This window comes from Buteo buteo, unplaced genomic scaffold, assembly GCF_964188355.1.
Source record: "Buteo buteo unplaced genomic scaffold, bButBut1.hap1.1 HAP1_SCAFFOLD_131, whole genome shotgun sequence".
Lineage (NCBI taxonomy): Eukaryota > Metazoa > Chordata > Aves > Accipitriformes > Accipitridae > Buteo > Buteo buteo.
The window spans coordinates 166,744-191,716 of record NW_027439295.1 but is presented as its reverse complement, the minus strand read 5'-3'; the positions used below and the strand labels follow the sequence as shown (position 1 = coordinate 191,716).

The following is a 24,973-nucleotide window of genomic DNA, read 5'->3' as shown; positions in this document are numbered from 1 at the left end:
ATTGTGAATGTTACGCTATCTAAAATATGGCAGCTTCTTGAATAAGAAGTCAACACCCTCTCTATCTCACCTGTCTCAGCTGTTCACCTAACATTAAAGTAGATGCTTTAATGCCTATTGCTTATGTCAAAGCTAAAAAGTCAGTACAGCTATGATGGTCATTAACCCTGCTTTCAAGACCATAATCAGACAGGTATCTTCTGTGGAATCCAGTAAGTATGGTTCAGGATGCTAACAGCTCACAACATAACCAGTATTATAACCTTCAGTAGCAATTCGACCAGTGCCAGGCATCAGACCGGCAGCACCGTTCCAGCTAAGCAGGCTAAATTTGCAATTATATGGAGAAGAAACTTTCACAGGTCTTTTCCACCAGGAATGCCAAGAACACCAACAAGAAAAATTGCCTCCAGTTGACTTCAGACAGTACAGTAAGGGGAAGGAACATCACAGCCAGTCTGACTGGAATTGAAAAAGAAATTTATGTGTTTTGGTTCAAGTTCGTATCAACATGCTAAATGTAAACTTATTTAGGACAGTAGCTGCACAGTCACTGGAGGATGAGAAGCTTGTATGAGACACCTGACAGCATGGAGATAAAGGAAAGTCTGCTTCTCATTACAGCAACTGTGATGAAGGAATCACTTCTACACAAAAAAAATTAATTTCTAAGCAACCACCCTGATATCTGTTGGAGGGACAGCACAGCAGGGCATAAGCAATCCAGGAGGCTCCTGGAACGTGTTGATGATAACTTCTTTCTCCAAGTGACAGAGGAGCCAACGAGGAAAGGTGCTATGCTGCACCTTGTTCTCACCAACAAGGAGGGGCTGGTGAGGAATGAGAAGCTCAAGTGCAGCCTTGGCTGCAGTGACCATGAAATGCTGGAGTTCAAGATCCTTCAGGCAGTGAGGAGGGCACACAGCAAGCTCACTACCCTGGGCTTCAGGAGAGCAGACTTTGGCCTCTTCAGGGATCTGCTTGGTACAGAGCCATGGGATAAAGCCCTGAAGGCAAGAGGCGCCCAAGCAAGCTGATTAATATTCAAGGATCACCTCCTCAAGCTCAGGAGTGATGCATCCCAGCAAAGAGAAGTCAGGCAAAAACACCAGGAGGCCTGCGTGGATGAACAAGGAGCTCCTGGACAAACTCAAACACAAAAAGGAAGTCTACAGAGGGTGGAAGCAAGGACAGGTGGCCTGGGACAAATACAGAGAAATTGTCCGAGAAGCCAGGGAACAGATTAGGAAAGCTAAAGCCCTGCCAGAATTAAATCTGGTCAGGGACATCAAGGGCAACAAGAAAAGCTTCTATAGGTACGTGAGTGATAAAAGAAAGACTAGGGAAAATGTTGGCCCTCTCTGGAAAGAAAACATCAGAACTCCTTACCTGGGATGTGAAGAAGGAAGAGGTACTCAACGACTTTTTTGCCTCAGTCTTCACAGGCCAGTGCTCCAGCCACAATGCCCACGTCACAGAAGGCAAAGGCAGGGACTGGGAGAATGAAGAACTGCCCACCGTAGGAGAGGATCAGGTTCAAGACCACCTAAGCAACCTGAAGGTGCACAAGTCTGTGGGACCTGATGAGGTGCACCCACAGGTCCTGAGGGAACTGGCAGATGAAGTGGCTAAGCCACTATCCATCATATTTGAGAAATCGTGGCAGTCCAGGGAAGTTCCCACTGATTGGAAAAGGGAAAACATAACTGCCACTTTTAAAAAGGGAAAACAGGAAGACCCAGGGAACTATAGGACAGTTAGTGTCACCTCTGTGCCCAGCAAGATCATGGAGCAGATCCTCCTGGAAGCTATGCCAAGGCACATGGAACACGGGGTGATTGGTGACAGCCAACGTGGCTTCACTAAGGGGCAAATTGTGCCTGACAAATTTGGTGGCCTTCTATGATGGGGTTACAGCGTTGGTGGATAAGGGAAGAGCCACAGACGTCATCTACCTGGGCTTGTGCAAAGCATTTGGCACTGTCCCGCACAACATCTTTCTCTCTAAATTGGAGAGACATGGATTTGACAGATGGACCACTCAGCGGATAAGAAATTGGCTGGATGGTCACACTCAAAGGGTTGCGGTCAATGGCTCCATGTCCAAGTGGAGAGCAGTGACAAGTGGCATTTGTCAGGGGTCGGTATTGGGACCAGTGCTGTTTAACATCTTTGTCAGTGACATGAACGGTGGAATCGAGTGCACCCTCAGCAAGTTTGCCGATGACACCAAGCTGTGTGGTGTGGTCGACACGCTGGAGGGAAGGGATGCCATCCAGAGGGCCCTTGATAGACTTGAAAGGTGGGCCCGTGCGAACCTCATGAAGTTTAACAAGGCCAAGTGCAAGGTCCTGCACATGGATTGGGGCAATCCCAAGCACAACTACAGGCTGGGCAGAGAATGGATTGAGGGTAGCCCTGCGGAGAAAGACTTGGGGGCACTGGTTGACAAGAAGCTCAACAGGACCCAGCGATGTGTGTTTGCATTGCAGCCCAGAAAGCCAACCGTATCCTGGGCTGCATTAAAGGAAGCGTGACCAGCAGGTCGAGGGAGGTGATTCTCCCCTTCTACTCCCCTCTGGTGAGACCCCACCTGCAGTACTGCATTCAGCTCTGGGGCCCCCAACATAAGAAGGACGCGGACCCGTTGGAGTGAGTCCAGAGGAGGGCCACGAAGATGATCAGAGGGCTGGAGCACCTCTCCTGTGAAGACAGGCTGAGAGAGTTGGGGTTGTTCAGCCTGGAGAAGACAAGGCTCCGGACGAGACCTTATAGCAGCCTGCCAGTACCTAAAGGGGGCCTACAAGAAAGCTGGAGAGGGACTTCTCACTTCTTACAAGAGCATGTAGTGATAGGACCAGGGGTAATGGCTTTAAACTGAAAGAGCGTAGATTTAGATGAGATGTAAGGAAGAAATTCTTCACTGTGAGGGTGGTGAGGCAGTGGAACAGGTTGCCCAGAGAGGTTGTGGATGCCCCCTCCCTGGCAGTGTTCAAGGCCAGGTTGGAGGGGGCTTTGAGCAACCTGGTCTAGTGTCCCTGTCCATGGCAGGGGGGTTGGAACTAGATGATCTTTAAGGTCACTTCCAACCCAAACCATTCTATGATTTATCTCCTCTTAGAGAACAGTATCACAATTAAGGTAAAAGAAAAATAAGAATTCATGAAAAACAAATTTACAAACCTTAAGCTTTTTTGCACAGCAGAAAAATGTAAGTCACTTCATATCATAAGGATCAATTATCAGAAGGAATGAAAAGTAGTACACTTAGTAGCAACATACCACTCAATTTGGAAACCTGGAGGAAGTGGTTCTTTCCTGACATATGCTGCAAGCATTCATCTCTTTTGGTGAAAAGGAGGAAGCAGTTTGGGCATGCAAAACACTGAATATGCTGTGGAGGGAGATCTTTTTTATGTCCGTCATTTTCCTTTAGCTGGAAGAGAAAATTATTTAGTTAGGAAAATGTCCTGGTTTCAGCTGGGATAGAATTAACTGTCTTCCTAGTAGCTGGTACAGTGCTATGTTTTGAGTTCAGTATGTGAAGAATGCTGATAACACTGATGTTTTCAGTTGTTGCTCAGTAGTGTTTAGACTATAGTCAAGGATTTTTCAGCTTCTCATGCCCAGCCAGGGCACCTGACCCAAACTGGCCAACAGTGTATTCCATACCATGTGACGTCCCACCTAGTTTAGGAACTAGGAAGGGGGGGGCAGGGATTTTGGCCGCTCGGGGACGGGCTGGGTGTCGGTCGGCGGGTGGTGAGCAATTGCCCTGCGCATCATTTGTACATTTCAATCCTTTTATTACTACTGCTGTCATTTTGTTAGTGTTATCATTATCATTATTAGTTTCTTCTTTTCTGTTCTATTAAACCGTTCTTATCTCAACCCAGGAGTTTTACTTCTTTTCCTGATTTTCTCCCCCATCCCACTGGGTGGGGGGGGAGTGAGTGAGCGGCTGCGTGGTGCTTAGTTGCTGGCTGGGGTTAAACCACGACAGAAAAATATTAAGTCAAGAAACTGGTCCCAGTTCTCTTCATGTCCTTCCTTCTGTTCCTGTCTCCCTTCTGTGGTAATATTTTCACTTTTAGGTTTTCAGCTACTACATGTATGTTTATCTACAGCCTACGCCTATACACTTCATCTCATGAGACACAAGGGACTGGCCAAACTGCCATTATCAAACTCAGCTACTCATCCTTACCACACTGGTAACTTTTCCATTCCCTTCTTGCACCATTGGGAGCAACCACCTTCCTCAGGAACTCTGGGCTCCATCAACTTTTAGCTAGTCCCTTTATCCAGGCTCTCAGAAAAAGCTCCTTCTGTCACTAGAGCAGCTGGTTTTCCTCATGTTGATTCTTACCTATCTTGCTAACCTCCAACTTCTCAAAATGCTGCTGCTCAGAGTAGCCTGACAGGCCCGTGACTTTTATCAAAGTCAACTCCTTCCATCCCACTTTGCGTTCTACACCAACTTCAGATCTCTGCCTTCAGGGCAAAAATCCTTTAATTTTGATTCTGACATTTTTGCTTACTCCGTTCTTATGTCACTCAAAGAATCTTCATGATATGCTTATGCGTTCTTCCATAGCTTTGTTTACGATTATCTCCCATCCTTCCACACCAAAATAATCCGATCTTCTTGCCTGCTACAAGAGCCACTCCCTTTCCCCAAACTTGTCTGTAACTCCTGCTCATGTCCCTGGATACACCACAGGCACACAACTTGGAAGCAATGGAAAAAGAGCAGGGACAAACTGATGCAATCTTTCAAGCTTGTCACATATGACTATGCAACAGGAGTTACTGCTACTAGCTAAAAGTAGTCCAATTTTCAGAGTATCTAAAACTTCCCCTGAATTTAACACAGCTTCTGGAGACTAGGTGGGTACATAACAATATTTGGTTTTAAAACGCTAAACTTTGAAAATGTTATCCATTATCCAATTCAACACCAGACTGCTTAAATAAAACCACACACCTAGAAGATAACACTTGAGCATCTGTCATTGAACTGAGGTTTTACAGTGGTAAATCATGAACAGAAGGGAAAGAGAGAGCATTATCAAAAAAGTTAAAAGAGTGGAGGTAAGGAGGAACAACAACAAAAAAAGCAAATACTATTAGCTTATATTAAAATCAAAACTCACATGCTAGATTATCATTTTCCCTTCTGTAAGTTAACTAGTGAGTAGCAGCAAATATATCAGAGAGACTGGAAACAGCAACAGTTGCATCTGAATCACCCACGTTTCCTTTCTCATTCTGTTGCCTCTTTTTCCCCCATCTCCTTTCTGCTGCTTCTCTTTACCGTCACTTTTTTCACCCTGACTTTTTGCATTTATCTTTCAGTTTCGGAGATGCAAAAAAACTAATACCTTTCCACAGCACCAATAGAGGGACAAGAGGTTCAAGACAGAACTACGGTTCTCTCAAAAGTGTGCTGGAAAGTACAACCTCATGGGCAGATCTAATGGCAGTACTGTCAGCATATACCAGGTGTTTGAAACACAGCAGAATAAGAAAAGCTATCTTGAAGACTAAAAGAAGGCTGGGAAAAGAGGGTTAAAAGGAAAAAAACCCCAAACAACAGTGCATAATTATACATCCTGAAAACCCTCTGCTATGTTCAGTCATGTGAGTTACTTATCCTTATGATCTTGCCTTAGATAGAAGATGATCACTGTACTGCTGAGACGTTGAAAAACTTTTGCAGCATATCACACAGGCAACAGCATTATTTGGGGGTCCATGTAATGTGACTGTTGGGTCACAAGGAGAATGATCAAACCTGGAGAGGGAAAAATAATTAACAAACTAGTTCCCTCTAAATAGTCAAAATGGGAATTTTTTTTTTAATTTTTAATGGGAAGAATTCTGTCATTTGAAGCTGTTGGACAAAAACCTATCCAATCAACCTAAACCATAAAATTCCTCACTTCCCCTATCACTAACCACATCAGTTGAAGTATCCTGTACAGAGGTGATGGTCCCTGCAGCCTACCTGTTATAATGGCCCCTTTGCCGAGAAATCATACTGGTTTTAAGAGCAAGAGAACTAACAAAGCCTCGATTTCCTACAGAGGGATTTTTAAAACGTATTTATTTTTACATCCCCACACTACTTCTAGCTGGGATGGAATTAATTTTCTTCATAGCAGCTTGTACAGTGCTGTGTTTTAGATTGTTACGGATGCACAACTAACCATAACAATTTACGAACAACAGTGTTGACAGCACAGGGATGTTTTAGCTATTGCTGAGCAGTGCTCGCACAGCGTCAAGGTTATCTCTGTTTTTCAGACTGCCCCACCAGCAAGTAGGCTCGGGCATAGGCAAGAGGCTGGGAGGGGACACAGCTGGGACAGCTGACCCCAACTGACCAAAGGGATATTCCATAGCGTATGATGCTGAGCTCAGCAATAAAAGCTGCACGAAGGAGGAGGAAGGGAGGATGTTTGAAGTGATGGCATTTGTCTTCCCAAGTAACCTTTATGTGTGATAAAGCCCTGGACACCAATGGGAATTCCTTATTTTGCTTTGCTTGTGTGCATAGCTTTTGCTTTACTTGTTAAACTGTTTTTTACCTCAGCCCAGAGTTTTCTCACTTTTAGCCTTCCCATTCTCTTCCCTATCCCACCGGGGTGAGTGAGTGAGCAGCTGTGAGGGGCTGAGCTGCATACTGGGGTGGGTTAACCCACAACACTCCCCTCAGCTTCTCTCCTTACCACCTTCCCCATGACACATTCACTAGTTAAAAGGCAGTATATATGCTGGAATTGACCCCAGACACAGTGAGTGTTGACTAGCAACGATCAGCTATAAACAGATGTCTGGCCTATAGCTCTTGCTCCTCTTCCCATTCATTAGGGGCATTTTTAAAATTTTGCCATCAAGTTGTATATGTTAGCCTTTTGCTCTTTTTCAGGTTCGGATGAAGAAATAACAGAAGCGGAGAACAGAAATCTTGTTTCTCAAAAAAACCAGATATTAAAAAATGCTCAACAAGAGCAAGAAATCAATTATAAAATCTGTAACATATCAATCTGCTCTCCAAAGGGAATTTTGTCACTACAGGCAGTTTAAAGCAGACTTGATGCTGATGTCCAAAGTTTGAGCATATTCTTTCACTATTATTTCTTGCACTGAGCTCTTGCACTATGTCCTTACCTTTGAAGGTGACCTAGGAGGAGATGTCCATTATCAAACTCCCTGTTGCAATGCATCACAGGACAAGATATGGGACTGCTGTTGACTTGTGTCTGACCTGCCCTCTTATAAATACCCCTTTTTCCACTGTTAATGGTGCCTGGTTTGAGACCTGTGTTGTAAAACAAAGCACTTAACCAGAATCTGAATTATAGAGGCTTAATAAAACAAAACAACACACAAGCCCTAAAGCATTTAAAATTCAAATTATATTGATTGTTAAAAGCAAGCTAACAATGCACTGTAACTCAATCCTACTAGAATAAGTCTGCTCCTTCAGTTAAGAATCTGTCTCTTCAATCCCCAGTAGGATTACTTTTCAAACACTTTAACACCCTTCCTCCAGGCAGTATTTTAAAATGATTGAACTTTCTGAAGTTATACTTAGTTATGTAGACATTTTCCTGAGCAACAGTTCAACAGTAATATTTTTCCTTCTAGCAACTTTGCTTATAAAAGTAGTTAACATTGCCTTAGTGGGTTTTAGACTTTGTATATTAAGTGTCCTAAGCAGCAAAACATTAGAAGAATAGCTTTTATGGAAATGAGTGTATAAGAACTTTGAAATGCCACACTCTAGCAAAGTTAATATTGTAAGATTTGGTTACGCATAAGAGGCACCTGCAAGCTCAATGTCAGTATTGCTCAATGCAATTATCACGTGTTCTAATTCTGCAATGCAGGACTTAGAAAATGCATCACTGAAACTTAGTTTCCTATTCTTACCTGGCATTTTTAACCACTGGTCCACACATAACCTTGCAGCTTCTGTGTCACTGTGTTCCCGAATAAATTCCAGCTCTTGCAACCCATGAGCATATTGGGAATCAACTTTCTCCTGAAGGGGAAAACATATCAGGCAAGGTGGCGATAAAATTTAAACAAAAAATAATTAAAGATTAAGTATGTATACCAAAACTTACATGCAGGTCTCCAAAAACCTAAGGAAAAAAAACCCACAAAAACCTAGGGGGTGAGGGGGAATCTTACAACTTGACTAGCTTCTATATAATGCAATAAAGATAGAATGTAACAGCAATTAAAAAAAAAAATACAAAAATAGTACTAATTTTTGTGCCCTAAACAAAAGCTACAGCTTAGATCAATTAATTTATTCTTACTGCACCTACTGAAGTTTCTGAAGCATGTAGATAACCAAGATGATTTTTGAGACTGTAAGATTATAAAAAGAAACAAATAATAATGAAACTAAAAAAAAAAAAAAGGCAACACAAAATGGTTATTGAAACCAAAGAGTCAATTTCTTCCACTGTTGGGGGCAGGGGGGGAAGGCAGGCAGTTTCACTTTGAAGAGTAATGTTAATTCTGCAGATTGCATTACCTGATGAGGAGTGAGGAGCCGCCCAGCAGGAAAATATTCATCATTAACAAAAGGATTTTTTAACCTTCATTCTCAGACTACTTTAAATGCTACATAGCTATCTCTGACTCCACTTTACAGTTGAAAAACTATGTGGAGACACTAACAGATTGCCAAATTCTAAGCAGAGAAGACAGGAGAGGGATGTAGCCCTCTGTACTTCACAGCTACCTTGGACTATATCTAGCAGCCTTTTACTCTGTTGTATTATAGTTCCATAGTCTATTGTAGACTGTAACAAGCTGTAACTATAGCACAATTATGTGACTTTAAAAGCCATTAAGAGTATTCAGAAAATTAGACTGGAGAGTCAGCATGTTCCACAAATACTGGATTTGCATTTGTCTCTGTTGAATTTCATTAGGTTCTTCTAAGCCCGCTCCTTCAGGCTGTCCAGGTCCTGCTGATAGCAGCCCTACCCTTAAGCCTACTGACTGTACCTCCCAGTTTGTAACAAAAATTTAAAATTCCATGCCTTTCAAATGGCTGCACAATACAATTAATAGCATTCAAATTCAAAATTATGCCTTGTACATAGAAAATTTTATCCCATTATAACATACTACTTGATACAGACATTTAATGTGGCAAACAGCTTCCCAAAAAATCTCAGACAAAAGCAGGTAGATAACTAGGCTTGCTGCATGATAGTTTGTGATAACTGTTATTTTTCAATTATTTAACCAGAATAATTGATGCTAAGGTCCTTCTGCTATATATACAAACAAGAGAACAAGTTTTTGTCATTGGCTTGCAGGAAGTTAGGTTCCACCACCACACCACACACCCCTCCCACCCCCCCACCCCCCCGCCTTAGGAACTGCAATAAGACTAGCAAAGTGATTAGTTAAAAGCCATATTGTGTTTCAAACAATGCTGCAGAAGCAAAAATCGCTAGTTGCTAGTTCCAGGTCTAGCTCACCAATCTTTTTATTTACCTAGTAGTGAAAACAAACACACTTGTGACTACAAGGCCTGTATTACGCAATTCTACTGAACCAAAATATGTCCAATACCTTAAAGGCTTTGTTTTTCTCTTCTTTTTGTTGTTTCTCTACTTCAACATGGCGTGCCAGACGATCCAAGGTTGATGCAACTCGTTCTTTCTGATAGTCAATGTGATCTTTACGCTTAGTATTGCTCTACAATTGGAAAGTTAAACTTTTATTTGGTAATTGTTAAGTAACAGGCACTAATACAGTGAAAAGTGATGCCCAAGCATCAGGACATAATTCAGTACAGATACTCCAATCCTAAGTTTCATGATCTACCTTGCTAGTTTTCTCTTCCTATTTACCAGCATCTGTAACTTCTGTTAATAAACAAACAAACAAAACAACCTCCACCTCCCTACATATTCAAGGCAATTCAACGTCAACATTAGCCTTGCCAAAGCACTAGAAGGAACATGGATGATTGTGCTGGGTGCCCTGGAAGTCTCCGACAAATTAAAAATTACGTAAATTCTTCTAAGTAGGTAAACAAAATTCCTGAAGATTTCAAAGCCAACATGCAGCCCATCTGAAAAACTGAGAACTGGTATCATTCTTGCTCAAAGACAACATTGCCCAATATCTTCAGAAAGGTAGATCATTAGCTTTTTCTAGCATAAGGGATAGGGTATACACTGTAGTTTGCTCCTGTTACACGATCAGCTCTAGCAATCATCATGGTGGAATGAGCCTGTGCATATACAGAAGACCCACCTTTCCTTAAGAACCGGGTTTATTATACACATCCTCTACTGCAACACTGGAAAACAGAAGTCAAGAGATGGCCGCTGCTACCAAAACCAACTCTAGTAGAGTCAATCTCAGTCACTGTCCCTCTCAAAGGCTCTGCAGAGTAGGCCCAATAAGCTTGGGGGATACATGAACTGACCAGCCTGCTTCTGACATACATTCTAAGGAGGGATTATGAAGAATGAGGTTGAGTTAAGACCAGGTTGTCATCAAAATAAGGTCCTCCAACCTATAAACTGCTCCTAAAAAGTTATTTTAGAAGGAAAAGGTCTGGGAGTAGGCCAGATACGTCGGCAGGCTAGACTGGACACACTGAATTCTGAGGTCACCTGTCAAGTGACATTTTTCTTCGACATACTTGCTAAAACCACTGAAAGCCAAATAAAAGTTCCAAATCCATTTCAAGAAGGCAAAAAATGGCTCTGGAAAAAATGAAGTTCCACTCAGCACTAGGTAAAAATCAAAAGACTTTAATGTTGGTTTATTTATTTATTACTTGTTAAAAATATCTCTAACAAGTTTTTTTGTTAAGAGTAACTGATGGGAAAAAAATACAGCAGAATATTTTCTTCAACCGAGAAGTCCCAAAATACATTTTAACATACTCACACGAATATAAGAACTGCTGTTAGGTTCTTCATCCTCACTGCTGACAAGATCAATGCATTCAAGTACAGGCCTTAAAGGTCCTTCCTGAAAAAAAAAGTGTTAAACACACACACACACAAGCATTAAATTGTCTTCCTCAGAGATAAAATGTTGCATCCATTACAGCATTGGCAATATCTGAAGGAGTATTTTACCAAGGTTTCAAGAGGGCACAGTAATGAAATCCATGCATGGCAACTTTGCCACTTAACAGACTAATCCACAAAATTGGTAAAACATGCAAATAAATAAGTATTCACAAATTATTAAAATATCAACTTAACATATAGGTATCAACTAGAAAAAAAATCAAATTAACAGTCTTAGCTTGCTTAATAACCTTATATCCTTCATCTTCTCAGACAACTTAGATCTACACTTTTAAAGATACTCAACTTGCGCCACTAATTCAGTAGTAATAGGGTAGCAGACTGTTACCAAGAAAGGAACAGTCTTAGATTTCACTAAACAACGCTAAATGTTTTTTCATTGTTTTTCAGGGTTTGTTTTCATTTTGTTTGTTTTTAAAAGACACAAATTAAATTCTAACTTGTTAGGTTGACCCTGGCTATGTGCCAGGTACCTACCAATCCGCTCTATCACTCCCCTCCTCAGCAGGACCGGGGTGGGAAAGAAAATAAGATGGAAGAAAACCTTGTAGGTCAAGATAAAGGCAGTTTAATAAAGCAAAAGCAAAGGCCGCATGCAGAAGCAAAGAAAAATCAAAATATTTATTCTCTACTTCCCATCAGCAGGTGATGTCCAGCCACTTCCCAGGAAGTAGGGCTTCAGTACACATAATGGTTGCTCCAGAACAGAAAGGTCGTTAATAACAAATGTCCCCCCTCCTTTCTCTTAGCTGTTACTGCTGAGCAGACACCATATGGTATGGAATATCCCTTTGGTCAGTTTGGGTCAGCTGTCCTGGCTACATCCCCTCCAAAGATCTTGGCCACAACAAGACTGGTGGTGAGGGGGGAAATGTTGGAGAGACAGCCTTGATGCTGTGTGAGCACTGCTCAGCAGTAGTCAGAACACCAGTGTGCTAACGCCACCCTTCTAGCTACCAATACAAAGCACAGCACTATGAGGGCTGCTGTGGGGAAAATTAACTTCATCTCAGCCAGACCAGATACAAAAAGAAATTAAACTCCTTAGGCATGTCAAACATTAAGAAAGTAGGAAACAGTTTCATACACATTTAAGCCCTGAAGGCTACTCCTTTCTGAGCAGGTACTCCATAAGCAGGTTACAAGTGCCTTCTCTGTATTGGAATCACAATGAGGGGGAGGTAATTTTATTTTAAAAGAAAATACATTTCACCCATTCGCACCACATACTCAAAAGCACAAAGACACACATCCAAATGTCTGTTCAGCATTCAGTTGCAAAGATGTGCATCCAGGAAGCCTGGTCAGGACTCCATGCAGTGATAGGGAGGACAAAGGACCCTGGCTATCAACAAGTACTTCAGTTTTCTCTGTTCTTCCTAGCTTGGCAGCCATGTGCTCTTTTTGCATATATCTGATCTTTTGTCTCTCTCCATACTGCCCCTTCTGTGTGAGTCGCTAAAGGTTATTGATTGTTTTTGTCTCCACTTCAGGATGTCTTAAGGCTCTAGCCCTGTTCTTTGTCTTCTGCAATCATCTTAATGGTTTAAGCCTTGGCTTTAATTTGTGTGAATGCTACCCCTTGCTTTCCTGATATGTGTCTTCAGAAAATTCTCGTAGACAGTCTGTGACTTCAATGACCTGCTAGTCCAGGTAGTATCAACACCAGTTGATTTACACACCTTCCTATGCCTCCTTTTTTCATTCCATCTAGTGCTTCCACACATGCATGTCTGTGTGTGTGTGTGTGCACGCGCGCGCGCGCGCATTCCCATTCACTCTCCATTCATACAAATTTTCACATTTCTGCTACAGGCTTCTGGTAGATAGCAGAATGTTAGCACAAACATGAAAAAGCAAATGGAGAAGAAAAATTAAAATCAGCAACCCAAACTAAGCACATAGGTCATAAGTTTTTTTAAAGAAGATGTACAAAATAACATCTGGAGCTTCATCCACACTCACTGCGACAAGAGCCTTCAGTTTTTAAAGGCAAAAAAAAAACCACTACGTCCACATAATCTGATGTCATGCAAAAAAACCCCCCATATCATGCTACCACATTATCACATGCCAACTAAATAATCCCTATAATGAACATGAAACAGGATGAGTAAGTCTACACCAAACAAAAATATTCCTAGTGACCCTATCTTACATCCATGGTCCAATGTGTACCCACCCATCTTCAGCTAGGGGCAAAGTTAACTAAAGTCTCCACATACCATAAAGATTCCCACCCAAATTCTGAAAGTTATTATTTAACCTCAAACCAAAACCAAAGATAGTTTAAAAGTTTTTTGGTAGCGATGGGGGTGGTGGTTGGTTTTTTTTAGTCTGTATATGCAATGCCATCTATATCATATGACCAACTTTTTGATTAAACTGCAGTATTAGCCATTTGTCTGGTAATATTGCTGGCTGACACCACAGAGCTGTTATATACTCCAAAGGTATTCTTTATTTGTTAGAAAGTTAAGTTTTCCAGGCAGAAGAAGGATTTATGATAGTCAGCAGACTTGACTTCTTGAAGAGGTGCAGTACTGTTATCCACCACTTCTGCCATATATTTGACAGTGTCCTCAAGATCTTCACAATCAACACACTAGGGCAGGTTAGGAAGATTTATTGCCTAATGAGAAGTAGCAGAGAGAACAAGAGCATGCAATTCCTTCTGCTGTCATTACTGCATCTCATTCTTTACATTCTTCCACCTTTCAAGGCTGTAAAGCTGTTCAGCTGGCCAGGCATAAATGGTCCTCATTGTGTCACTGGGGAGGAAGTGGGCTGAGATCTTGGACAGATGACAAAAACTTGTATAAATCCAGCTGCATGCCTCAAATTACCCCAAAAGTGTGTTTAACATTTTTTTGTGCTTAACTTTATTAAATAAAGAGAATGTGGTTTTATAAATAAAATCTAAAAAACCCCAAAACAATCCTTGACAGATTTGCTTTTGTAGAAACTGACCACCTCTATAAACTTATAAGAAATTAAATCTTTATTGAACAACAGGTGTTAGCAAGTAACAGTTCAAAGACACACTCAGACCACCTCATTGCCCAATCAGTTCAATAATGTGTTTTGAAATGTTCAGTTGATCCTAACAGCTGTAGCTTCTTCAAATGCAGAGATTTTCCTTATTTCTGTTTACTTACTCCCGGGGTTCAGCAACTAATTAAAGTTAGGAAATTGACAGCTGAAAAGTGGAGTAACTTGCTTTCAAGCCTAGGAAGTTCTAGTGACCAGAACAGTAAATTCAATGTAACACAAGTAATATTACAATTGTTTAAATGTTGTTTGCATATGTGAAACATTCTTTTTTTCCTTCCAAATTCTGTGCCTCCTACTACATGATTTTTGTGTACTACTTTTTGAAAACAAATGCACTATATATAATTCTTTAAAATGACTCCTCAAAGACACAGACCCTTATTTTCCACAAAAATAAAATGGGGGAAAAAAAAGAAAAGCCAAACCACCACACCATCTGCCTATAAACACTCCTGAATAATAACGCAAGTCTCAAACATAGCATTTATTTAGGCTAGTTTGTGTTTCATTCATTGGTAGTTTAACCTTTAGATGAAGATTAAGAACAAATACTGAAGTTAAAGAGTGTAAGAACTACAATCCTGGGTCTGATCAAGAACTCATCTGTGCCACAAAAGATTATTTTGAGAAAGTATAAGATCTGGGGAAAACAGTATAAACCTACCCCAAGTATATCTACTCAGGAACCGCTTAAGTCAGTATGTGAGAAACCGTGATTGAAAGTAAATGTCACAACACTGGTTTAGAGCCATCCCAGCGGAGTGCCATTACACAGAAAATACTCCAAATACTACTTCTGAAGAAACAGTCACTTCAGCGTGGGCTCATCCTGACAGCAGTGCTCCTCTCTGCCAAAAGGTGTTCATACCAAAATGAAAGTGGAAGTTCAAAGCCTCTTTATTCAGTGGCCCAGGACAGACATCATCCTCATGGAGGGAGACTGAGTCTAGGACTAGTCTCCCCTTTAAATGTTCACAGAGACCTTCTGAGAATTTCATGCAAGCCATAGCTTCAGATGGATTTCCTATATTTTTAATCTGGATTGGAGAAGTGGTGCCAGGTGAAACATATAATTTTTCCGGCAAGAGAGAGCAGGTATTGCAAGCAAACATTCCCAATTAGTACTCCAGCACCACACAGAGGGAAAGTTCTCACCAGTGGGAATTTAGCTTTTGCTCTGTTGGCTCACCTCTGCAGAAGGGTGAGCCCCAAATTGAAAGTTAAGAGAAGTTTAATTACTTCATTTTTTCTAACTGGTTAAACTAAACAGTAACATAATGCAAAGATAGTGCCAATCCCAAGGATTCCATAACTGTAGGAGAGTTAAGAAGCTGAGGATCAGTTAGGTTCATCCAACTCTTTGGATGTCCCCACAAGATGACCACCACCAGCTAAAAAGTATCTTGGCACACAAGAGCCTGAGATTACAGAAGAACCAACATGGACAAGCACTCAACAAACAGCTGAAAGTTGTGGCCTCTCTAGCTGATTATACTGGCATACTTGGCATCATCAAAGCCAAGCCATCAATGCTCAGTACTAGGATATGCTCAGTCTTCACATCCTTATAAGATCCTTCACTTTCAAAAAAAAAACCAAACAAAAAACCCCCATGCTCTACTTCTCAATTACTTCCCTAAACAATCTTCAAAAGCCACTCTTCTCACCAACCAACAGCCATGACACTAAGCAATAAACCAATGGCTAAATCGCAGCTATTTTGGTTACTGGAAGAATTTCTAGGTTTTAATTGATAGAAAATTATCTTTTGAATCTCTAGACAGCTGTGGTTTCTCTGCTGTTATTCATAGCTTTGGTTGAAAGCATTAGCATTGAACCAACAAAACTGGCATTTCACTATGCTATGCAAAATACTAAATGTAACAGTTAATATAATCAAATCTGTTTAATTGGTGGCTGGTAAAGATGGAGCCTGTTGTGGTTTAACCCCAGCCAGCAATGAAGCACCACACAGCTGCTCACTCACTCCCCCCTACCCAGTGGGATGGGGGACAGAATCGGGAAAAGTAGTAAAACTCATGGGTTGAGATAAGAACCGTTTAATAGAACAGAAAAGAAGCTAATAATGATATTGATAACACTAATAAAATGACAACAGCAATAATAAAAGGATTGGAATGTATAAATGATGCGCAGTGCAATTGCTCACCACCTGCTGATCGACACCCAGTTAGTCCCCAAGCCACGATCCCCTGCCCCCACTCACTCCAGTTTATATACTAGATGTGACGTCCCATGGTATGGAATACCCTGTTGGCCAGTTTGGGTCAGGTGCCCTGGCTGTGTCCTGTGCCAACTTCTTGTGCCACTCCAGCTTTCTTGCTGGCTGGGCTTGAGAAGCTGAAAAATCCTTGACTTGAGACTAAACACTACTTAGCAACAACTGAAAACTGATATCAGTGTTATCAACATTCTTTCTATACTGAACTCAGAACATAGCACCATACCAGCTACTAGGAAGACAATTAACTCTATCCCAGCTGAAAGCAGGACAGAGCCTCATATTAATCTCCAAGGACAGTTTCTTCTCAAGGAGTTCTGTGAAACTCATTTTTACTGCCTCCAAAAGTTTTCTCACAAAGTCCTAAACTGTGGTCTCACTTTCTTCCCCTCCCTCATTTCAATCAATCTTTGGGTAACTAGGCCTAGCTAACAGACACCTAGTCTACTGATGTATCACGTAAGGTTTTTTGTTTGTTTGTTCAGTTTTTAAGCTTTACGTGCATTCAGACCAAATACCCATTTACTTAAAAAGCACAAGTAAATTTTTACATAGACACACACTAGCATACAGAAAGTATGACACTAGCTTTAAATATACGTGACCACAGACTTAATATATCTTTGACAAAATAATTATGTGAGCATAATTGTGTGTACATATGTAAACACACTAATTATCATAGAACAAGCTTACATTAAAATAAATTTAAAAAACAACACAAGATACACTATTTGTGCCCTAAATCTTTTTCCCAGCAGACTTCCAGCTTTAAGACTGCTGAGTAACTGACCAACATTGTGAACCAACATGCACTTGGAAAGTTTTGATTTCTGTAACCTACCAAAAAATCCAAAATCCAAATTACAAAATCCAAAATACAAAAATCCAAGTTCTTGGCTGACCTGGGTTGGGAGCAAAAATAAAAGTCCTGCTTCAGAGATGCTTCATAACACCTCTACAGTTTTATTCTGTTCCTGCTGTGATGCAACTGAAAGCCAGAGAGACAAATATTTGAGTCTATATCTAATATTTAACACCCCAGGGGGAAAGAAAACAAAACATTAAATGGTAACTATCATGTTTCAGCAAATCACTTGATTTTGGTATATCCCAGAGCCAAGTGTTCTTCAGATATAATTTTTATTGGAAAATAACAATTACAAGCAAACCCAAAAACTTTGAGTTCCTACAGAGGTCTTAAGGAACAGATAAAGAACTGCAATTGGGTTTTAATGAATTATTTTTTCTAATATCATCAGTTCCCGAAATAGGCCAGAAGTCCTCTTCAAGTTTGAAATAAAAACAAACATTCATTTACAAGAAAGTAAGTGGCTGCTCCCACTCTTTCAGGACAGAGAGAAGCTGCATCTTTTGTTATGAAGTGCTCCCAAAACATTGTAAAAAGGAAAAGCTGCAAAGTATATGAAGTATGTTTGGTTTTCCTGGATTTCAAATTGAATCAATTTAGAGCTCACTATTGAATAAGTCAGGGCCTATGGAAGTATGTTTTCCTTTGAATTCAGACATTTGAAATAAAAATCACCAATAGTGGAAAAAAACTTGACATAAATGTAATATTGCATCAGAAAATTAAAGTAATTTTTAAATACATATATCTTCAATTTTCCAGTTGAGTTTTATTTTGGATACATAATCCTTATGCGTACTTAACAAATGTTTACAGAAAATAAACACAAAATACCCTCCTTAACAGTGTTTACCATTATAACACAACAGAGGAGTCAGGAGGTATTTAAACACTTTATAAAACTATATATTATTTTGAGGTCCCACACAGAGTAACAACGGTAAGAAAAGCCCTTGCCTGGGAAAGCCACCAACTTTATCAGGGATAACTTATATTTTTTAAAAGAGCAGCATAATGATGAGCCTCATCTTTAAAGAAATTAGTCAGAAAATAAAAAAAAATGAGTGGATCAATACCACTAAAAAAAAAAACCAAAATCCACAAAAAACAATTCAGGACTCCAGTGCTTTCAGTGCAGGCTGTGGCAACTTGAATAATCTGCCTACTTGTAGACCCCATTAAACCTGTGAATCTCTTCACTCTTGCCTTATCTTTCCCAAGGAAACAGAATGGGAGCCAGGCCATCCTATCCTAAGAAATTAAGCCATCAGGAATAATGGCTTGCATTGTAGATTAAATTGTATTTTTCTGCTGGTGTGCAAAACTTAGGACTTTAATGATTTTAAGTGGACAAAATATGTAATGCAGAATTAAAAGGTGGGAATTTATGGAAGAACGGTTCTAAGTTTCCTGAATGAGGGTGAATCTGTGACTTTAAAAAGCTCAAAAACTCTGGCAGCAGCAGAGATTGCTTTCAGTCCATCAAATAAGGACTCTTTGTCATAGTCCTACGGTAAGAATTCAAACACCCTAAAATGAGCAACTGAAATAGAAAAAACAACAAAACCACCCCAAAACAAATAAAAAACCCCACACCAAAAAACCACCCAACTTTCAAGGAAAAAAAAAACAAAACAAAACACAATCCCAGAGAGATCACATGGCCTACAACTATTTGTTTTCCACCAAAATGAGCACAGGTCGAGACATCCAACTGTCTTCTCTAATTCAATTTATACAGTACCACCTGGGTGCACTGGGTCCTCAGGCCATGCAGTAAAATAGTACTCAGATGATCCAAGTAGCATGCATACAAAACATTTATGAAGCCTATACGCTTCTAGTCATACACATTATTATATGGAAACAATGATCTAAAGCTAGCCAAATAGTTTAGAAATCCTTTTGCAAAGTCGAAGTTCACCCTCACTCAGAGGAGCAAATGGGAGATCCTAGGACGCACTGCTGACATTAGGTGATGGGCAGGGTCACACACCTTTCCCCTTGTATTCATCAATGACAACAGTAAGCTCCTCACTCCAAAATACCAATTCTGCACAAACAAGCCTAAGCGCAGTCATCTTCCTATCTATAGCAGCCTCTCTCAGAAGCCATCATCACTGGGATCACAAAGGCTCCATATTATCCACAAGTGAAACCAAGCTAAAAAAAGGTAGCAGAAGCATTGATTTTAATAAGTCTCTTTTCTTTCAGTTACTGCTCCTGGTGCTCCAGCAGCCCTTCAATCATTACACATTCAAAGCTATACTACCTTCCTCATTCTTTGCCTACTGCTTCAAGAAAATGAAGTTTACACAATCATGCTACACATGAATGCTTATGAGTGTATATAATGAATTTTGAACTCAGTAGTCAATTTTGACCAAATCAACTAAAAGACCAAGAAGTGTCAGAGATAATCAACTACTTATAATTTTTGAAAAAATATACATGTCCCCCATACTTGACCACCTAAATACGCCTGTAGAAAAAGTCTGTACATTGAACTTAGGCTTTAATCAAACACCATACAAAATAGAGAAAAAAATAATCTAGTTATTGTTCAGCATTAAAAATAAGACAAATGCATAGGAAACCATCCATTATTAGTCCTGGCATCAATTAACCACTTGATCTTATTTGCATGACTTGTTCCTTAGGAAAAATCATCTTTCTGTTCTTGCACGTATCCCTGCCATCCAGCACCACTTCACTGATGACTGATTGAGGCCAGAACACAGGCCAGCATGAAAAACATTCTGCTTTTCTTGGATATGCAATAGATCTAAGTTTCCTAAAGTTACATTCACATAAGCCACGTCAGCATGAGACTACGTGTTGTACTGTAGCTACTACACAGTGCTTCACAATTTGAGAGGACCCATTATTTCTGTCCTCTTCTTCTAAACAAAGTATAGTGGTTTTGACATTGTGTTGCAGAGTGAGGAGTGCTTTATTCCATTAACTTCAGTGCCACTATTCATGAAGCAAAATGCTATGCAATATGATTACCAGACAAGTAATCTACAGTGACCTCTCATATACCTCCTTGATCACTGTAATCCCCCACTCACCTGCTGGGATACTCAAGTCTATATTCTCTCTATAGCATCAATCAACATCTTATACCCTTCCAAAGAAAGGGCACATAAACCTTTAAGATAGATTTGTTATCTGCCATAAAGATTCACAAATTAAATTATCTTTAAATCCAAAAGTAATGCTTTCCATCAAAATATAATCAAGATCATCAACACAGTACTCAAAGACCCCCTCCTATTTTACTGAGCTACCGAAAGCACATTTACTACAAGCAACAGTGTGTTTCCAGTACAAGATCTACTTACTCCAATGAACTCAATCTCATCTTCGCTTTCGGAAGCTGGTGATTTACTCTTGCGAATGTTGACAGAGCTATGAGACTCCATTATCTAAAGAGAAACAAACCAAAACATACTTCATCATTTTATTTTATAAGTTTTCCTTAACTATATAGGATTTTCTGTTTTATGCCTACTTTGGCTTTACAGCCTACCTGCACTCAACAAGCCTCTTCATGTCATTCACTGACAGTTATCAGCAATACCACAAAAAGGGGTAACAATTTTGACTCGAGTCACACTACTGTATTTTTCCAAATATGCAAAACGTGGCCTTATCTACAAAGCATCCCAGCACCTATTTTCATCCAGCAACCATAGCTATAGCTTACCGCCAGAGTTCATTAACGTGCTCAAGTCTGAAAACCCCAGCAAGAGACAGACTGGAGCTCTAGCCTAACGGCGCCGCACCACCGCCAGAACACAGAGGACGGTTTAGTGACAGACGCGGGGCGAGTTCAGGCCTAATTAGCAGCTACGGGTACTTTTGGCCGCTTTAGGACCACGCCAGAGCCAGCAGGCTGAGCTTCTGGCTTCAAAACCAGCGCCGTCCTGCCCAGCGGAAGATCTCCGTGAGCGGCGCGGCCCCGGCGGGCGGCTTTGCTGACTCACGTTTCTTCACCCGCACGGACACCCCAGCCCCGCGACGCCCCGCCGCCAGGCCGCCCCGCCGCCACAGCCCGGGATGGGCGGCGGGTGAGGAAGCGGCGGCTTCGCCGGGCGCCCGCTCCTCGCCCGGCCGCCCCGCGGGGGTCGGGTTGCTAAGCGACGGCTCCGCGCCCCTCGCAACGCCCCGGCCCCGCTCACCGCGCCGCCGCCGCCGCCAGCACCCGAGGGCACACCAACGCCCCGACCCAGCGCACCTCCGCTTCCTCCTCAGCCCGGGGGCGGCGGGGAGGGAAGGGGGGGGGCGGGAGCGCGGCACGGCTTGCCGGGATTTGTAGTTGCCGCCTGCTTCGCCTCGCTCCCCCTCCTCTTCCCCATGGCAGGTGCGGGCGCTAGGGCGACAACGCCATAGCGCAGCCCCCCCACCCCTCACGGCGGCGTTTCGGGGCTCTTTCCCTTAATAATGTCCTGCCTCAGCCCTTCCGCCTTCAGTTGGGTTGCGTAGAGTTCCTGCTCAAAGGCGGAAAACCCACACGCCGCTTCCGGGGGAGGAGGAGGGTGGCGGCCATTGGGGCTGACAGGTGAGGGGGAGGGGGAGGGGGGAGGGAGGGGGAGGAAGGGGAAGGGGGGGGGGGGGAGACGGGGGAGAGGGGGGAGGGAGGGGGGAGGGGGGGGCGGGAAAATCGCCTCTCCCAGAGGCGGGCGCGCGGGCCCGGCCCTTAGCGCCGCGCAGAGGCGGCGGGGCGGCCGGGAGCTGCCCCCGCGTCGCTGTGCGTTTTCAGCCTGCCAGTTTTCAGTTCACCTCACCGTCTGCTTATCTGTCCCAGACATCAACAGCTTGGGTGTGAGAATCTTGTGGAAGACGGTGCCAAGGGCCTCAGTGAAGTCCAGATAGACAATGCCCGTTGCTCTCCCCTCATCTACCAGGCCAGTCACTTTATCATATAAGTTTGTCAGGGTGGTCAAGCATGACTTCCCCTTGGTAATGCTGTACGGATGACTGACTCCTGATGATTTTCTTCTCACTGAACTGCCTGGAAATGGTTTCCAGGACTAGCTGCCCTATCACTATCCCAGGGATCAGGGTGAGGCTGACCAGCCTGTAGTTCCATGCATCTTCCTTCTTGCCCTTCTTGAAGATGGAGGTGATGTTTGCTTTCCTCCAGACCTGCGGCGCCTCTCCTAGTCAACCATGATTATTCAAAGATTATTGAGAGTGGCCTCGCAATGATATCTGCCAGCTCCCTCAGCAATCATGGGTGCATCCCATGCATAGGGTCCATGGACTTATGTATGTCCAGTTTGCTCAAGTATCCCCTGACCTGATCCTCCTCCACCAAGAGTACATCTTACTCACTCCAGCCTTTCCCCATGGTCTCTGGGAGTCCTGAAGGCCAGTCTTGCTAGTAAAGACTGAGGCAAAGAAGGCATTCAGTAACTCACCTGTGCCACCAGGCCACCCATCTCATTTAACAATGGGCCCACATTTTCCCTAGTCTTCCTTTTGTCACCTCTGTACTTACAGAAGCCATTCTTGTTGTCTTTGACATCCCTGGCTAGATCCAATTCCAGCGGGGCTTCAACTTTCCTAACTTCATCCCTATATGCTTAACTGGGTTTCTGTATTCCTGCCATGTTACCCATCCTTCTTCCACCCTTTGTATGCTTCCTTTATGTGTGTGAGCTTGACCAGGAGCTCCTTGTTCATCTACACATCTTTTGGCATTTTTTCCTGACTTCCTGTTCACTGGGATGAACTGCCCTTGAGCTTGGAGGAGGTGATCCTTGCTTTCTTGGGTCCCTCTTCCCTCCAGGGCCTTATTCCATGGGACTCTTCCAAGCAGATCTTTGAAGAGGCCAAAGTTCACTCTCATGAAGTCCAGGGCTGCAAGCCTGTTGTTTACACTCTTCTCTTCCCTCAGGATCCTGAGCTCCAGCATCTCGTGGTCACTGCAGCCAAGGCTGCCTTCGGGCTTCACACTCCCAACAAGCCTGTCATTGGTATGAGGTCCAGCAGAGCACTGCTCTTCATTGCTCCTTGCCGGCTCCTTCATGACTTGGAAGAGGAAGTTTTCAGTGCACGCCAGGAACCTCCTGGATTGCTTATGCCCTGCTGTGTTGTCCCTCCAGCAAATATCTGGGTGGTTGAAGTCCCCTATGAGGAGCAGGGCTTGCAAATGTGAGGCTGCTCCTATCTGTCTACCTCATCTGCTTGTTCTTCCTGGTCAGGCAGCCTATAGCAGACATACACTATAATGTCACTTGCACTTGTCCTCTCTTTAATCCTCCCCCATAAACTCTCATTCAGTTCCTCATCCATCCCCAGGCAGAGCTCCGTGCACTCCAACTGCTCATTCACATAAAGGGCAACTTGCCCTTCTTGTTTTCCTAGCCTGTCCTTCCTAAAGGACCGGTCTCCCTTCATTGAAATGCTCCAGTCATGGGTGCCATCCCACCATGTCCGAACAAGATCATAGCCCTGCAACTGCACACAGACTAACTTATAATGTTTGTTCCCCATACTGCATGCATTAGTATACAGGCACTTTAGAGAGGCACCCCAGCATGTTGACTGCCTAGGAAGGGATTGGGGGGGGGGTTCTCCATCATGGTGCCTTGTAGGCATTTCCTTGCTTTACATGCAAGTGCTGGAGGTGACCCCGCTTAAGCCTCATCTTGTTGATTTTGTGTTCCATTCCTGTCACATCACCCCATGCCCTTTGCTCTTCGACCATGTCTATCACTCCCTCACAGGGCTGCCGGTTACTCTCTCCCTCTCCATTCTTAGTTTAAAGCCCTCCTTATGCAGTCAGCCATCCTACTGGCAAAAATAGCTTTGCCCTGCTTAGTGAGGTGGATCTTATCTCTCTCAAGCAGACGGTGATCTGCAAGCAGGGTCCCATGGTCATACAACTTAAAACCTTGTCACCAACACCAGCTCTGCAACCAGTTATTGACTTGTCCTGTTAGTACCCTTCTCCTCATTTCCCCACACTGGCAGGATTGAGGGAACATCATTTGGGCCCCCATGCCCGTGATTCTTGCTATTTATCTGCTACTGCTCTTTTGCTTCATCATATAGTTGCTTTGAGCCACCCAAAGTAAAAGTTGGTATGAATCATTGTTACTCAATGCATTGGCTTTGAATAAGCTGAACAGTGTAAACGTCACCTTTGAGTTGTGCATCTATATAAAAGAGCTGCTAGTGTGCAAACAAAGCACTTCACTGGTATGTGCTTATCAAATACACAGGAGAAAAAGGATTCAGGGTTGCATGTTGAAGTTTGATGTTATGGGAGCTTTGTGAACAGACATTTATCAGCAATAACATGTGGTATTTAATGTGAGCATTAATTTAGTGCACTTATTTTTCCTGTAAACAGAGTTACTATTACTAATGTTAGTTTTAAGCCTCCTTCCATATATGAATGAAAAAATAGCTTTATGATAGAAGGTAGACATATTGAGATGCTGAAAGGAAAAAAAAATAAAAATCACACAACAGCTGAAATATTTTTTCCATGTATTTCCTGGATTTAATGCGTAAACTCATAATTATCCCCTTCTATAAGATGTGATTCTTGGGTTTTTGTCTTCTACTGTTTGAATGCTAATTAAAACATACTAGTCAAAAAATTTGTACAACTTAATCACTGTTGTTGGACTGTATAAACAACACTGATTTGAGCAGTTTTATTTCGTTATTAAAATAATGGAAACCTGA

General features: G+C 42.3%; 1 protein-coding gene and 1 long non-coding RNA gene across 2 annotated transcripts; one reads left to right on the top strand and one right to left on the bottom strand.

The window, feature by feature from the left end:
* Nucleotides 1–3,282: 3,282 nt before the first annotated feature.
* LOC142028066 (E3 SUMO-protein ligase ZNF451-like) lies at nt 3,283–21,230 on the bottom strand (the record flags this gene model as incomplete). The annotated part of the gene is made up of 8 exons (XM_075022167.1): nt 20,976–21,230; nt 20,611–20,694; nt 10,948–11,031; nt 9,613–9,738; nt 7,942–8,053; nt 7,177–7,327; nt 5,671–5,797; nt 3,283–3,436 (listed from the first exon to the last, which is right to left on the bottom strand). Coding segments are annotated over exons 2-8 (835 nt in total), but the record flags the coding sequence as incomplete, so codon positions are not given.
* Nucleotides 21,231–21,456: 226 nt separating this feature from the next.
* On the top strand, nt 21,457–24,973 carry LOC142028062 (uncharacterized). Its single transcript, XR_012649377.1, has 3 exons — nt 21,457–21,830; nt 22,077–22,176; nt 23,172–24,973. It is a non-coding gene; the product is annotated as an uncharacterized LOC142028062 (long non-coding RNA).